The sequence below is a fragment of the Lissotriton vulgaris genome, chromosome 5 (assembly GCF_964263255.1).
Source record: "Lissotriton vulgaris chromosome 5, aLisVul1.2, whole genome shotgun sequence".
Lineage (NCBI taxonomy): Eukaryota > Metazoa > Chordata > Amphibia > Caudata > Salamandridae > Lissotriton > Lissotriton vulgaris.
This window is the reverse complement of record NC_141693.1, coordinates 1,718,426,478-1,718,443,881: the sequence shown is the minus strand read 5'-3', so window position 1 is coordinate 1,718,443,881 and position 17,404 is coordinate 1,718,426,478. Positions and strand designations below refer to the sequence as shown.

Below are 17,404 nucleotides of genomic sequence, written 5' to 3'. Positions count from 1 at the left end.
GCTAGTGTGCTTTAATCTCACAGTACCTTAATTGTCAAAATACTGGTGGTTTTTTTGTTATTAAAAGGAAAAAAAAAATTATACTGAGTTAGGTAATTGCCACATGATGTAAAGGGATGTGGGTTGGGGGTGAAAACGGTAGACTGGGACTACAGAGCCTCAAATGTGGTGGTTGGGATTATTTGCATGGGGTGTCCTGTGGTTTCTCTTTCACTTTGCAACCTGTACCAAGTACACCACTTACGCATTTCTCTATGCATAGCGACGGCGAGCAACCAAAGGCTTCTCAGGGGCTCGCTCTTTATGTTTTTTGGAGTGGCATGGTAGTGGCATGGTAATGGAATATTCAGAACTCAACTGTCGGCAGATGCAATAAAACCCAATGCTTGTCTTCAAGAAAAGTTACTTTAATGTTACAGCAATACTTCATTCGTTAATCAGGTATCGAGTTCAGTTCTCAAAATTGTTGTTAATCGCTAGACCTCTATATCCCTGTACTGTGTCCTGTCCCCTTCCATGCAATGTAAACTTGTGGAACAGTTGGTGTAACTTTGAGCTAAACAGTTCAAATTGTTATCATCTAACTCGCAGTTCAATATAGAATTTGTTTTCTTTCAGTCCCTTGTTAACACCATCAGCGCGGCGCAGATTCCTGTGCTGAAAGTTCTAATGAGCCAACGGGCTCATGACGGAACGGTTCCGTCATGAGCACAGGCCAACCGACGCTCATGACGGAACCGTCAATAGCATCGAAGGGGTTAATGTTAGTAGGGGATGTGGCTGTAGCAGCGGCAGTCAACTGGCTTTTCTGGCATCATTGGAAGTGGTGCCAGAAGACAGTATCACTCCTTGCTAACACAGATCAAGTGGGCAGGGTAATTTGTTTAGTTGTTGGGTGCTGTTTCATGCACCTGAGGTCTTTTGGGCCAAAAGGGGAGGCTCTCCGCTCATGTAATGATGGCGATCCTCTTTAGCATGTTTCACAGTGAGCAATGGCAGCACTAGTTATGGCTAAGGGTTTGACTCTCCACTTCAGTTAAGATGCTCTTTGGAACTCATGTTGAGTAGTCGGAGCACTCGTCCCTCTTGGTACCCTGCAATTAGACTAGACCACACCCCATGTTCTTTACTTACATGTTCTCTTCCTATGGTTTGCTTCATGAGCATCACCGATGACCTCTCTTGCCGTAATCTGCACACATGGCGCTCCTGATAGTATTTGGCTTCTTCTGAGTGTTTACAAACACTTGGAAAATGCATGGACTTCTTCTCCTGACAATATTTTCTCCTGCAGGGTTGGCACACTCCTTCAGCCTCTGAGCAGGCTGGTTTCTAGGTGCTACTCAGACCCTCTGCTTCTCCAGCATGTTTCACAGACCATGGGGCTCTCCCTTGCCTTGGCACTGCTAGGAAGCTGTCCTGCAGAAACCAGCAGTGCTTGGAGTACTCTACGGAGTGCTTCCATCCTTGGTACCTTTCAAATGTCTTTTTTTTGCTTTAGTGCAGAGACACCCTTTGTGCAAGGTGATGGCTCTCACGGCAAGTAGTTATGATGCTAGCTCAAAGCGCGACCACAATGTAGTGTGATTACCTGGCTGTCATCAGCCTTCCTAAAATGACAATTGGTGAAAGACAAAAGGGCAGACCCTGCCTAAAAACATCATCACCCCTAGGAGGAGGATTGGATGATGCCTATACCCTAGAACTACTGCCTTTGGAACCTGTAGACCGATGCTCAAATCCAGGTCTTGGCTTGATCAACATAATGTAATTTTGTATTTCTAATAGCAGCCCTGTCTCTATCCTGGTTGACCCAGTGTCTGGGTCAACATCCTCTGGCTTCAGCAATGCAGTAAAGCAGCAACCCTACTCCATCTTGAGCCATGGCAAACCAAGGGCTATCTAAAATGGATCCCACTTTTTCCCCCACATACATACAATGCACACACTCACTCCTTCATGAAGGAGCTGCACATATATGTACACCCACATAGAATGTCAGTGCAAGGATCTGAATATTACTGTGAAGTAGAACTCTTACATGAGTGTGACCAGTAGGTCACACTCCCTCCTAGAACATAAAAAGGTCTGCTCTGCACTAATAATCCTAAAAAAAAATGGTACGCTGTTCCCGTTTTAATGTCAAAATACTAGGACATCGATAGTATTATGTCCTCATAGAGGACACTTTTGGCGTTGTACCGAGGAAGGAACGATCCGAGTCAGGAGTTTCAGTTTGAGACTTTTATTGAAGTCTTGAGTCCATAAATAACGGACCCACAGCAGAGCAGATTAGCGCAGTGAAGGACAGCAGAAGAGAATGAATTCTGGAATGGAAGGGACCGATAGAATAGAGATAGAAATAAAAGAAATAGCAAAAGAAGAAAGAACAGAACATTACACATCTTCCCCTTTTTGGAGAAACTTAAAATGAAACATTCTATAATAAAACATATTATAGAACATAATAAAATAGAAATGCAAAGGAAGTAAAAGAATTAAGATAAAACAAAATCCTTAAAATGAACAGGTAACTTACAAATTCTTTTTGAAGGTAAATTGGTGGTAACAATAACATTTTCTAAAGAAGTATCAGGACTCACATTTTCTTGAGACGATGCAACAGTTGAACCAATAACATTTTCTAAAGAAGTATTAGGACTCACATTTTCATGAGATGATGCAACATTTGAGGAAGAACCTTCAAACAAAACATAATCATTCACATCATGTGTTATAGCAGTTTTGTTATAAATAGCAGCTTGCTCATCAGAAATAGGAACAAGTCTGTTCTTATTCCACCATTTCCCATCATGAAGCAAACAAGAACTGAGTCCAACCTTAGATATTTTGTAAGGAGAAGAGAAAGAGGATTCTCCTTTCCTGACCAGAAAAGGTTTCTTGATAAGGACATATGAACCAGAACAAAATTCTGTTGATTGAACATGTTTGCGAATATCAAAATGATATTTTTGTTTGTTCTGTGCTAAAGCAACAGATTGTCGTAAAATAGTATTTTTATCAGTACCGGTGACACAACTTGAAGAGGAATTCGAAGAATGTCGCTCCAACCAAGAAGGAAGAAGTAAAGAGCGACATTTTCTACCTCTTAATAACTCAAAAGGGGTGAAGTTAGTAGTTGAATGAGGTGAGTTGTGATATGCATTTACTTTATTTTTAAGAAAGATACACATCTAACCCAGAGGATAGGGCAGTTTGAACCCCTTCTTTGAGGAAACGGTTTGCTCTCTCAACAAGTCAATTAGCAGCAGGACTGTACAAAGCTACTTGAATATGTTTAATATCCATGGATTTTAAGAAATCTTGCATGGCATTCGATACAAAATGAGTACCGTTGTCCGTAACAAGCTCTCTTGGAGGACCTTCAGCAGAAAAAACATTTTTGAGAAATTGCAAAACAGAACTGGTCGAGGCTGATTCAACAAAAGAAAAATAAATCCATTTGGAGAAATAATCAATCAAGACTTATACAAATCTTGACGAGGTAGGTAACAAATTAAAAGGTCCAGCAAAATCCAAGGCAACTTTCATCCATGGACCTTCAGGTAAAGAAACTGGACGCAGTGGATTTTGTGTCGTCTTCCAATGTTTGTCAGAGACAACACATTGAGGATATAAATCAACAAAAGACGAAACCTGAGCATTTAAAGAAGGCCACCAGTAATTTTCCCTAAGTTTCTTACAAGTAGCAGTGACCTCTAAATGTCCCGTATGTGCAATAATTATAAGTTTATTCCTAATCGAAATTAGAGGAATAATACAGCCATTCCTAGTGCAGATACCATTTTCTAGAGATAATTCTGAAGAAATTTGTGCTAACGGTCTTAAATTATGTGAAGCATTGCGAATGGGAGGCCAACCTTTAACGATAAAGTCAGAAATTTTCTTTAAATCATGAAATGTAGAAGTGGCTTCAAGCCAATCTTTTTCAGAAATGGCACCATTAGATGATGAAGAAGCATCAATGGAAGCTACAACAGTCAAATTCACCGATAACATCATCAGTAAAAGGTAATGGAAGCCGAGGGAGACAATCCGCCCTGAAATTCTTACCGCCTTGAATATACTTAATGGTAAAATTGTATTCTTGTAATTTTGATAAAATACGTACTAGGTGAGTAGAAGCTTTGCCTAAACCATCTCCTTGCAAAAGATACACAAGAGGCTTATGGTCTGTGTACAAGGTAAAGGAGTTACCCCAAAGATATGTTTTGAATTTAGAGACAGCCCAGACACAGGCCAATGCCTCTTTCAATTGTCGAATATTTGGACTCTGCACTGGACAAAGATCTTGATGCAAAAGAAATTGTGTGGTCTTTACCCAAATTTTGTTGTCCAAAAACTGCACCAAGACCATTTAAACTGGCATCAACAGTAACCATACAATGATGCCCATGAACAAATGGACTAAGCGCAGGAGCATTGACCACCAACTCTTTAATATTTCGAAAAGCAGCATTAGCATCATTGGACCAAACAAAACTAGTACCTTTTTTGAGCAGAGTTCTCAAAGGTTGGACACAGGTGGAGTACTCGGGTACAAAACGAGCATAGTACTCGCAGAGACCTAAGAAAGATCTAAGAGTATCTTTATCAGAAGGAGGCGGAGCTTTAAGAAAGCCTCAACATTACAGAATTTTGGTTTGATACCTTCTGGTGTGATTGTATGGCCTAGATAATCAATTTGCTCAACTAACAACTTGCATTTCTCAGGTTGAACTGTAACTCCTCTTGAGCTTAAAATAGAAAACACATTATGTAAAATGCGCAAATGTTCTTCCTTCGTCTCTGTGAAAACAAGAATGTCATCTTGATATGCTTGAACATTTCCGATATCTCTAAAAAGAACACCCATGACCTTTTGAAAAACCGAGGCCGCCGAAGCTAAGCCAAACGGCAACCTCAAAAATTTGTAAGGTCCAAAAGGAGTAACAAATGTGGTGAGATCTTGAGAATCTTTACTAAGGGATATCTGGTGGTATGCAGAACGGAGATCCATGCTAGAAAAATATTTAGCATGACCAATGTTGGCAAGCATTTGTTGTATATGTGGGAGGGGATGACAGTCGATAACAATATTGCGATTGAGAGACCTGAGGTCCACACAAAGACGAAGATCCCCATTTTTCTTTTTTTCAAGAACAATGGGAGATACCCACTGAGAGGAATCAGTTGAAGTGATGACATCATCTACAACGAGTCTCTCCAATTGTTTTTTAAGATCATTCCTCACACTAATTGGAACAGGTCTGACTTTGTGAGTGACTGGTGTAGCATTAGATTTGAGTTTGATGACATGTTCAAAACCTTTTAATAGTACCAATGTTATCATTAAAAACAGAAGAAAATTCTTTTTTAAGTAAATCAATAGGAGAAAAATCATTGTCAATAGTCAGAATAGGAAGGTCTCTAGAACAATCTGATTTTTATGACCAGGTTTCAACTGAATACCTAATTTACCCAAGTCTCTCCAGCCAACCAAGTCTCTGCCTTTGAGTGCAAAATAAACCTTGGTTTCAGTAGATCTACCAAGAATTTCAAGGGAGCCAATGAAGAAACTAAGAAGATCAATGTCCTTATCACCAAAAGCTTTGGGACAAATATTAGGAGCTTGCAAAGTTATGGAGTGACCCCAAATATTGAAGAAGGTGGTGTCCGCCAAAACAGTAATAGGGGCACCTGAATCGGCCATAAGCTGCAAGGATTTATTATTGTTAAGGGCTTGACATAATGGTTTTTCACAATCTGATGGTTCATCAATAGACAATAACATGTTAGAAAACATGTTGGTGCACTCAGGAACAGAATGAGCAGAAACTGGGTTGAGAGAAGACTGTGAAGGAGACTGTAATTCAACACTATGTATTCTAACATTTTGATTAGGATTTTTATAGAAACAACGAGATTTACAAAATTCCTGAAAATGGCCTGTTCTTTTGCATTTACCACATTTTTTCCCTAAAGCCGGACATGAAGGAAAATTGGCAATGTGGTTTTTTGAACCACACCTAAAACAAAAATTACTTTTCAAATCCTTATTGACTTTAATGGCTGAAATTGAAAACTCAGCATTCTCAGAAATATACGAAATAGGTGAATGACCTTCATTTCCAGCTAAAGCTTGAGATGAAACAATTGACCATTCAATGCTTTTTCCAATGTCAATAACCTCCTGAAAGCGAGGGATTATGACAAGTCAACAGTCGTTCTTGCATTTTTTTTGAAAAACAATTAAAAACAAATTGATCTCTTATAGCAGTGTCAGTGTAACCCTCAAATTCACAGGTAGAAGCAAGGACACGAAGAGCGCCAGTATATTATTCAACAGTTTCATCACTTCCTGGTTTTCTCTTGTAAAAGCTATGTCTTTCCAGCATGACATTTGGCTCATCAGAAAATTGTTTTTTAAGTTTGGCTATGGATTCCATATATGCGTTCCATGTACCATCGCCAGAAGGTCTTGGAAAAGGTGGTAAGTTGTTAAAAATGTTCTGTGCTGCAACACCCAAATGATTGTAGAGCAAAGCATTTTTTCTGCGAGCAGAAAAATCCACTCCATCGATGGCAACAAGATAGTTCTCAAAAATGTTGATCCATTGTTTTCAAACAATTTCAGGTTTACCTGGTTTTTGTAGGAACGGTGGAGGATGTAAGGCACTTTCTGAAGTGGACATAGTGAAATAAATAGTAAGAGTCTATTACAATTATGATGTCAAAGAATACAATCAAGAAGTTGCTGAAAAGAAATAGAATGACTTAACAATGTGAAGAATGCTGAGCGTGGAATGAAGAAAATAATATATTTAGTAGCAAGGATTATGATGTCATTGCGTGCTGAAAATTCCACCATAGAGTGCTTTGTTTGCTTAAGATTCCACAACAGAGTCTTGAAATAATTCAGGAGAGAGTGTTCTAACAGAATACTAGTACAGTTCCAAAGAATGTCATCTTTTTTTAAAAAACATTTTATTTGAGCAGATTCAAAGGATACATAAGCAAAAAAGAAATGTATAACACATTTATACACAAAAGTTCAAAGTAACAATATTCAACAGAATTGTTAAGGAAGATAAGTAATACAAACATTATAAAATTCATTTCAATTTCATTTCATAAAAGCTATTATGTTTAAAGAATTATTGGGGCAATGTTCTCTAAAGAAAGTGCTTTTGTAGAATGATTTCATTTGGACAAGTTATTAATTCCTTTACATCTCATACCAAATGGCAATTGGAGCCCAGATTTGTTCCCCACGTGATCCCATTTTTTTTTTTTTTTTTTTTTTTTTTTACCTCTAGTTCTATAAATTGCTGTTTTTTGTTTATATATCCCTAGTAGTCTATTCAGCCATCCCTGAAAGGTAGGGGCATCAGAGTCTTTCCATCTTGCTGCTAGGATAATTCTATAGACAGCCGTGCCTATATAGATGGCCACGGTTTCTTTATTACTATGACCTAGAGAGTCATCGTATCCTAGAATAAAGAGTTGTTGATGTTCCGAAAATTTCAGCCCAAAACTTAACAATGCCTTTTTTAATCTTGTCAAGTTTTGGGCATTCCGCGAACATGTGAATGAGGTTGGCTGGTCCTAATGCGCATCTAGGACATTGATCATGTGTCCTTTTTCCCCATGTGAACAATTTAGAAGGGGTAAAGTATAGGTTATATATTGTTTTGTAGGTTTGGGCTTTTAAATTGGAGGCCAGCAAAACTTTAGATGATAAATGTAGAGACATATCTATGTCAATATTTGCATTGTTCAATTTGTTGACCCAACTTGTTTCGGTATATTCAAGATCATCAGGATGATTTCTTATAAATCGTATATATTGCCTATTCTGGTTGGTTGTTTACCTATGAGATCTAAAAGTGGTATGGATTTTACATCTATATTTACCATCGACTGTCTGAGGGATGTGGAGATTTGTATAAATTTTAAATAGTCTGTAGGGGGGATTTGATATTTAACACAGAGTTCTTCAAATGTAGTTCTACATTCTCTACCAAGAAAATCACCAACAGTTACAAGACCTAGATTCACACAGCGCCTAGAGGTATTATCATTTAGATAGTGTGGAATTACTGAGCTATACCATAAGGGTGTGTATTTGGTATATTTTGGTATTGTCAGTGCTTTGGTAGTTCTTTTCCAGGTTTTTAAGGTGTCTATGAGAATCTTAAATTTTAACTTTTTGAAATAAGATGGTTCCACTTGTCTTAGCAGCAGGCCCCTGGCTTTGCTACCCAACATTAGTTCATAGATTGATGGTATAATCTGATCTTGGCTGATATCCCTAAGACTTCGGGGTGAGAGCAGGATGGTAATTTGTTGTAAGAGGGCTGCCCATAAATAATGTTAGGTTTGGGATTGCTAAACCGCCTCTAGAAAATGGCAGTGTTAGCTTAGGTAGCGCTCTCCTTATTTTCCCATAATTCCAGATAAACCTAGATATTGCAGACTATCTTTTTGATTGCATCTCTGTTAGCTAAAAGAGGAATTGCTCGGAACAGATATAAGATCTTTGGAAATACAGTCATTTTGATGTAATTTCCTCTGCCGATTATAGAGAGATGAAGATGAACTCTAAGTAGTTCTTTTTTGATTTTTTTTTTTTTAATGAGTGGGTCATAATTTAACTGGTTGATTTCACTAATTTTTGGCGAGATATTCACCCCTAGGTATTTTGCGTTGTTGACTCTATATTGGCTAATAAAAGGCGTGTTCTCGGTGCATATAACCATCGTTTTATCCCTGTTTAGGGAGTATCCTGAATATAGGCCAAAGGATCGAGCGATTTCAGCTATAGCCTCTGTGGGATTTGTTGTTACTACCGCCACGTCGGCATAAGCGAGCACTTTAGTACTATATATACCTACTTTAATTGGTTCAATTAAAGACGAGGTTATAAGTTTAAGAGTTAGTGGGTTAATATATAGTGTAAAAAGTAGTGGAGAGCACGGGCATCCCTGCCGTGTGCCTCTCTGGATGTTATTATTTTCAGACTCACAACCGCCTACCATAACTCTTGCCTTAGGGTCCACATAAAGGGCTTTAATAGATTTTATAAAGACCGGGCCGATGTTAATTATAGCTAGTATTTCCCAAAGGAACTGCCATGAGACCCGGTCAAAGGCCTTCTCAGCGTCTAATAGAATCATCGACATCTGGCCTCCCTCTACTCCCATGATATCAAAGAGGGAGATAACTCTAGGAGTGTGGTCTGTCGTACTCTTGCCAGGTATAAAGCCGTGCTGCCAGGGGTAGACCAGATGTTCGATGATTCTACTTAGGCGGTTAGCAAAGATCTTGGCATAAGTCTTTGAATCTGAATTAATGAGTGATATTGGCCAATATGAGGTTGTTTGTTCCGGTGGTTTGTCTTTTTTTGGGAAAATGGCTATATTAGTTTGTTTCCATGATTCGGGGGGTTTACCATGCCATTGTATCCTGAGAAAGAGATCATGCAGGAACGGAATGATTATGTTACCCGGCATTTTATAGAGATCTAATGGAATTTTATCTGGTCCTGCTGCTTTTCCTGCAGCTAGTTCTGCTAAAGCTAGTTCTACTTCCGTTCTAGAGATTTCCTTTTCAAGGTCTTTTTTTGTAGCTTCATCTATGGTTTTACCCAGATTTGTCTCTCTAAGCCAGTTGTTTAAAAACTCTTTAGTATCAGATGTTGACTGCATGTTCATTCTGGTATAGTTTCTGATAGTAATCTTGAAATGATGCTGCTATGTCATCTTGTGTAGTATGTTTCTGTCCCCCATATTCGATACTTTGGAAGGAATTACGAGATTGTACCTGGCGAGTTCTAAGAGCCAAATTTTTCCCTACATTTTCACCTGTTTCGTAAGTTTTATTTCGGTTTGCTTGGAGAATTTCGGCTGCTTTTTGTGTGAGGTCACTATTAATCTCGGCTTTGAGAACTAAGATCTTACGAAGGGTATCTTCCGCATGAATCCTGTGATGTATCTGGTTGGCGTGTAGGTGTTCTAAATTATCAGCTCGTTTGTTAGTTGTGTAGATAGCCTATCGCGTTCTTTTTTACGACTAGCTACAAAAGTAACTGTTTCCCCCCCTTAAAGCTGCTTTGTAGCTGTCCCATACGTTCAGCCTAGATGCACTATATTGATTAATATCAAAAAATTCTTTAGTCCATTGCCTGATATGAGTTATATATTCCTGGTTAACGAGAAGTTTACGATCAAATGACCACTGAGAGTACACTTTCTTATACCTGGGAACCTCAAATGTTATAAAAAGTGCATTGTGTCTGATATCGTCTTGGGGGGCTTTAAAGATGACTGCATTTAGAGCAATATCAACAGTCGACAATATATAATCTATACATACATATTTATTATGAGGATATGAAAAGTATGTGTATCCAGGGTCGCCTTTGTTTTTCAGAGTCCATATGTCTCAAGTTATGACTAGCAATCAACTGCTGTACTGCCCTAAATACTTTGGGTTTGCGCCCTGTATACGCATAGTGGGATTGTCTATTCTGTGTACAGCCCATTGTTATATTAAAGTCCCCGCAAAATATTAGCGTGCCAGCCCATGATGCCAGTTCTAGATCTAGCTCGATAAACAGAGTAGGATCATCAAGGTTTGGGCCATAGATCGAGCAGATGGTAATACCTATATCGAGTTGGACAATGGCCCATCTGTCGTGGGGGTCAGCCTTTTTGCGCATTGGTTTACCCAATTTTACTCTTGCTAGAATTGTAACTCCCCTGGTCTTAGAGGTCTGCGTAGTTGAAACCAGAATATTAAACCCAGGAATTTTTATTTGGTCTATTTCTCCTATTGGAATATGGGTTTCCTGTAGACCTATAATGTCCTATGAGCTTTGATATATTAACTGATACAATTGAGCCCTCTTCCCCCTGTCGTTAAGTCCTGCTATATTCCAACATCCTAAATTTAGCTTCCCCATATTGTTTTGTATTTTAGACGATATTCAGTGTTTATTTGGGTTCATACGTTGAATTTTGCTATTTACAAAAATGCCATTAGTATCCCTTAACCTGCTCATTTTACAATGCATTTTTCCCATTCCCTTTCCCCCCCACAACCCCACCCAGCACTCCCAGCTATCCCCTCCCCCCTTACAACCCTCAAAAAGGCAGCTAGACTCCATAAGAGTCTATAATGATGGATTAGCACTGCCTGACCAACACCAGAAAAAACACGCAATCTTAAAAAAAGAGAAAAGAAAAAGAATAAGTAGAAAACGAGAGGGGAGAAAAGGAAATATGAATATTATGAAGCAGAAAAAAAAACAACAAAAGAAAAAGTGAAAGAAGGGGAAAACAATACTATCAATGTTAATTTTTAAATCTAAAATTGGTGCATTCAGTAAAGGACTATTCAATCCTATAGATAGAATATCTCTATAGCTCCTCTATCAATGTAGTGTTATACACCATGTCTTCCTGGTTTACTCAGAGTCCCAGAAGAATCTCCAAACTATAGTCTAATACACTGCGGTTAGATTTATTTTATGCTCTCTAGGTATTCTTTTGCCTTGATCTCTGATGTAAAGAACTTTGTTTGTCCGCCATATATTACTTTTAGTTTGGCTTGATTGTTCAAATATACCACTGCTCTCTTTTCTTGAAAAGGCTTGATTAATTGTCTGAGTCGCCACCTCCTTTCTACTGTAAAGTGGCAGAAATCCGGGCGTACAAAATAAGAAATAGTCTTTACTGCGGTGTAACTTTATCAGAGATAGCTTGTCGAAGCGTAAAATTCCCAAAGTAGACTAAGACCGCTCGTGGGTATTTTCCTGTAGTTGCTGTAGTTTTTAAAGTTAGTGGCACCCTATGGGCCCGTTGTATCTCATAACTCCAGTCCCAACTAGCGAGTTCAGGGAGGGTATCACGTAGTAGCTGTATAATGAATGCTCGACAATCCTCTCCTTCAGATATACCAAGGACGCGTAGGTTATTTCTACGCAACCTATTTTCATAATCTTCCAGTTTCCATCTTATGTCCTGTAACTCAGCTTCGTGAGCTTCTACTCGCTCATTAGTCGTTGCTGCTTCTGTCTCGTTCAATACTATACGATCTTCCATATCATTCTGTAAAGGCACCCATGGCCTTTCCACCATCCTTAGATGTCTCTTCACGATGGGATGCAATAGCTTGTAGTACTGTGTCCATGACTTGTGTTAACGTAGCTCCTGACGGGTTTGTTTGTTCAACTGTTGGCGCTTGGGATAAAGATGACAGTTGAGGCGTTATAGTAGGATTTTGATTCGAACCCAAATTGGTTGGAGTATAATCCCATGCCAGGTCATTTGCTCCATGGTGTCCTCCTTTTTTCTTTTTAAGTATAGTCCTCCTTCTATCACGTAACTCTTTTGGGGGATTTAAATCTGACTCTGAGCTTATATTTGATTCAAGATCATCCTCTGCTTCATCGATCTCCTCCTGTATCACCTGACCAGCTCATATCCTCCGAAAATGAATAGAAGTCAGTGGGATCTGTAATATCCTTGTCTGTTTCTGCTGTCTCAGCAAGATCGATCGCGATAATGCCCGTCGCGCTATCAGATGTTCTGAACTCTTTATTTACTCCTAAATCCACATTTACCTTCAGTTCGGTAGCTGTTTTTATTGGTTTAGTGCCTTGTTGTACAGATACGTTTTGATCAGTGTCATCTCCCCTACTGGTGTTTTGTGATGATAGGGGGGATATAGATGTACTTATAGGCACCTCCATATTCTGTTTGGCATTGTTGTTATTGTCATTATTACCCCCACAGATAAGAGCATTCGTAGAAGCATTAGTACTATTTAAGGGGGTCTGTACATGTATTTCTGGGGTGTCTGTAATCGTGCCGGTGTTTAAAGCTGTATTGCTATCACCCCATTGAGACATACCTTTCATAGCTTGAGGCATCGAGTTTCGTTTGGTTTGCTGCAAGATTCGAAGTCACAGGAGCCTCCGGAACGGCCGTCACATCTTGTCTCTCACATTGAACCACAGGGGTCGAACCTTGAGGCGCCTCCGTACATTCTGCAGTAAGCACGGAATCTAGTGATTCAACAGGAGTCCCAGCAGGATCCCCAGGATTCCCAGTCTCTGTCCCAGTCTCAGTCAATGATGAATCTTCCACTCGAGTAGAGACATCGGAGGCGGAGGTCATCTTTATAGAGTCCTGCTGTGCCTGCTTGTTTTGTGCTTTGTGGCTCGCTGCTCGCTGCATCAGCGAAATCACCGTGGGGGCAATCAAGGCGGGAGACGGTACAGCATTAGATTTACTCGCACCTCTCCGTGCCGGCGCTTTCTCTGCGGAACCCCCGGCAGGGCTGCCATCAATGTCGCAGCGGGCGGCAGCTCCGCGCCTGCTGGTCGCTTCCTGATCGCAAAGGGCTTGCTTCGCCGCTCTGGTTTTTGCTGCTGCGGCAGCAACCGCGGCAGCATTCTTTGGTGCCAGGGTAGCTGGGGAGGCGGCGTTCTCCGTGTTGCTTGCTTGTTGCTGCCGCCAAAGGGAAGGCTGGACACCTGGAGAGGGGCGGTAACCGGTCAGCAGCCGTATCACCGCGAAGCCGATAAGGGAGGCAAACAGTGAGAGCTGCGCTCTCAGCACTGCACCTTTGCAGTCAGGAGGTAGGGTTACTGGATCGGTACTCTGCATACTCTTAGTGTAAGTTAGCATTATATTCTTGTCAGTTCTTATCGACTCTTGCGGCTTTTTTTGTTGAAGGAGACATTTAAGGCTATTTATCGGCGTGTTCCTCTGGGGCTGGTCAGGAGCTGCTAACGGCGTCCTAGCCTGATGCCGCCATCTTGCCTCCAATCGCCCATGAAAAAAGAATGTCATCTTCAATAAAGTTCCTTTCACAAATTAAGCATAAGAAGATTCCAAAGGAACACAAGTTGTTTGTCAAATTCCTTGAGTCTGGAACACAAATGAAAGAACTTTGCAAATGAACACACCAATGACTTTGCCGGAACACCAATGATGCACTGATAAGCGATGCAGTGGAGTTGCTAGGAGAGCTGAAGTCAAGGTTTCTGTTACAGGGCTTGTTTATACAATTAAAATCCCAAAGGAAATAAAATCTCAGCAAGTTCTTTTTTTTTTTTTTTTTTTATTTTTTAAAGTAGAAAGCACAATAATTTGGAGGGCTGCAGACGTGATAAAATAAACACTGAAACAGACCTGCTTTAAGAGTCAGCTGTCAGAAATGTGCGCTGTGGGTCCGACGAAACAGAGTATTCAGGCAGCTAGTGGGAATGCTTTTAATTAGCTTCAAAAGAACAGTTATTGAAGTGACGATCCCGGCAGAGAGCTCCACACGTCAGCTGGGCAGAAATCCTCGAGGCACATAAAGATATTGAAGTAAGCGAGTGGGCTGAAATAAATATCTGTCACCCCACTCCTGGTACCAAAATATGTACCGAGGAAGGAACGATCCGAGTCAGGAGTTTCAGTTTGAAATTTTTATTAGTCTTAAATCCATAAATAACGGACCCACAGCAGAGCAGATTAGCGCAGTGAAGGACAGCAGAAGAGAATGAATTCAAAGAGAATTCTGAATGGAAGGGACAGATAGAATAGAGATAGAAATAAAAGAAATAGCAACAGCAAAGAAGAAAGAACAGAACATTACAGGCGTACCTTGACTTTACTGTTAACAGGCATGGGCCTTAGCCTAAGCTCTAGATTAGCGTGCTAGCCTGGGTCAACAGAAAAGTCAGAATACCGGTTTTTCATGCTGTCTGGTCACTTGGGGTAGGGGTACATGCCTGTATTCATGTGTGAGATTTTTACTACTCCACAGTAATATATCTCCGATCTCAAATGTCCTATTTTGAGTTTGGGAGGACTTGGCAACACTACTCTAGCGCTAGTTATTAGTTAGCCAAAGTTTCTCCTGATTCCAATGATGCCCCTCCTGTGGTGTCTTGGTGTAGTGCATTCTACTGGTACCATGGGGATGGTAGATGCACTGCAGCTAGACTCTAGAATGGGGGGGACTGAGTCAGTTATTGAGTACAGCTGGACAGGATAAGGTGTACCTGCTTGCCTTCCAATAAACATACTTGGAAATACTATTTGAGAGCTGTCCTTGTTTACATTTTGGCGACAGAGGATTGGATTGAACAGCGGCAAGCAGGAAGATTGAAGAACCCACGCAGAGTTTTTTTTTTCTTTTTCTCTAAAAATGGTGATGTTAACGCCTTTCCTGGTTTTGAAAAGAAGTTTATTAATTAACATTACTGAAAGAACCTCTGCATGACACAGTTTTCGTGAGTAAAAGACAATTACTATTCCTTCATTCGTTCCCTATTAACGGTTGTGAGAAGCATTGATAGAACGTGAAGTGCGAGAAACTTAACAAGCCTACTCTGAGGAATAATTACGAGTAGAGTGTTTTACTTTAATTTTGTTATTAAAGTAAAGAGGGGAGATTTGGTGTAGTGCATTCTACTGGTACCATGGTGATGGTAGATGCACTGCAGCTAGACTCTCGAATGGGGGGGACTGAGTCAGTTATTGAGTACAGCTGGACAGGATAAGGTGTACCTGCTTGCCTTCCAATAAACATACTTGGAAATACTATTTGAGAGCGGTCCTTCTTTACATCTCCCAAAGCAATTGGTGCTCGGGGTTGGGTCTGAAATAAGCCCCCCCACCCCCGAGCACCCATCGGCTCACTTTACTTTCACTTTAATGTAATGATCTCAGCGCATCCTGTGCACTGATCGTCATTACACTAAAGGGGAAAAAAATGGACTCTGGCTTCTCGGGAAGCTCTTCCCCAGAGCACCCAGCCAGAAATACACGTTTTCCTTATGACTGTCAGTGGGCGCCTATTCCAAGCCGCCACAGGGTGCAGTTTGTATTGGCATGTTGTAACAGCATTGCATTATACTACATGTGCATCATATTACTACGATTTCAGTCATTTCTGCTGTTAAATACTAGTTTAGTCGTACTACATTTTCTGATATTTCATGTTTGCCAGTCTTCTGATGAGAATATTCTTTCCTTTTTGAGGCTTTTATATTGCTGGCAACATTTCAGCAGCAATAAGAATCCTCCACTTCATCTCATGAGACACCGCCACACGAGACCACCCATGCTCTCCTTCAGAGAGCATTCGTTGGCACAATCAAAATGGGCTTGCAGAATCTCCATGCAAGCTACTGTGGAAGGGACACCCTGCTTCATAACATATCCTACACTATGGTAAGCAGAGCTGATGAGCAGTCGTCTTCTTTCTCCATTTGGTTTATAATAAATCTCCAGGTGGTTTAACAGCCGTTGGGAGTTCATTAGTGTATGGCTTAACACAACCATGTCTTCTGCATAAAAGCGAGCTGGGGATAGTGAGTTTAGACTAAAGAGCTTTACCATTCGAGGATATGATGCATATTCGAAATAAACTGGTTAAACGTTAGGGTGCTGCCAAGCTGCCTTGTTTCACTCCTCCTTCTGTTGCTACTTGACTGGTTACACCAGTGGTCCTTAACCGTTTGACTTCTGTGGAGCAAACTGAATGACAACTGTAATCCAGGGACTCAAGTTATTTCTACAATTTAAACCTCCGTAATAATCACTCACAACATGTATATGTACTAAGCACATCTAGTTTCCTTTGGAACCGCAAGTTTAAATGAGTTGTTGCACATGCTAAAGTAACCTGGTCGTATTCACAAATCAATAGTCAGTCACATGAAGTCAGAGCTTGTGTCAGAAGGAGTGGAGTAGTAACTGAATTGACGTTGGCCTAGTATAGATAAAGGGCAGCTATCACGCATGGTAAGGATGAGGCGGGAAACTATGTGATGCCTTTGTTTTAAAAGTTGACCAAGACACTGATTACATAAAAAGTTGAAAACCAGGTACTTTTTTGTGGCGGAGTGCATGCTACCTACTGGATAATAGTACTGACTTATGAATTTCAGCTCTGCGAAAAAGTAGAGGCCTGCCCCTTTCACATTTTAGTAGTGTAAGTGCTTCAAGTATGCAAGTACCTGTCTCTATAATGCAGTCGTTGTGAGAACACCCATCCTGAATAGGCCTTTGAGGTAGTCTACGAGTGTCTACATGGGAAGATCACTTAGCAGTTAATCAATCAAACAATTAATTGATTGACTTCGCAGTTAAACACTGGTTTTCTAAGTTTGCAGATGTGATTTTTTTTTTTTGTAGAAAATCTTAAGCATTTAAAAATAGTTTTTCGGCACAAGCTGGTTTTTAGGTTGTGCGACCAATGTCTCTTGTAGATATGCATATACTATGTCCTGAATTAGCAGTCTGCTTCGGATTAAAAAAAAATACAAATTATGCGTTTTTTAAAATACTTTAATTTCTTGATTTTATTTATACATTTGTGATATACTTTCAGGAGA

General features: G+C 40.2%; 1 protein-coding gene across 5 annotated transcripts in view; it reads left to right on the top strand.

Annotated features, from left to right (window-relative positions):
* Positions 1–17,404, top strand: part of GRN (granulin precursor) — a 1,328,618-nt gene that overhangs the window by 1,673 nt on the left and 1,309,541 nt on the right. For 2 of the 5 annotated variants that reach the window (XM_086923910.1, XM_086923902.1), the window contains exon 2: positions 16,047–16,238. The exons of the other annotated variants lie outside the window; for them this stretch is intronic. In XM_086923910.1, coding sequence (XP_086780036.1) covers positions 16,167–16,238 — 72 coding nt within the window. In that variant the 5' untranslated portion in view covers positions 16,047–16,166. The remainder of the gene's footprint in view (positions 1–16,046; positions 16,239–17,404) is intronic. 5 annotated transcript variants of the gene reach the window in all.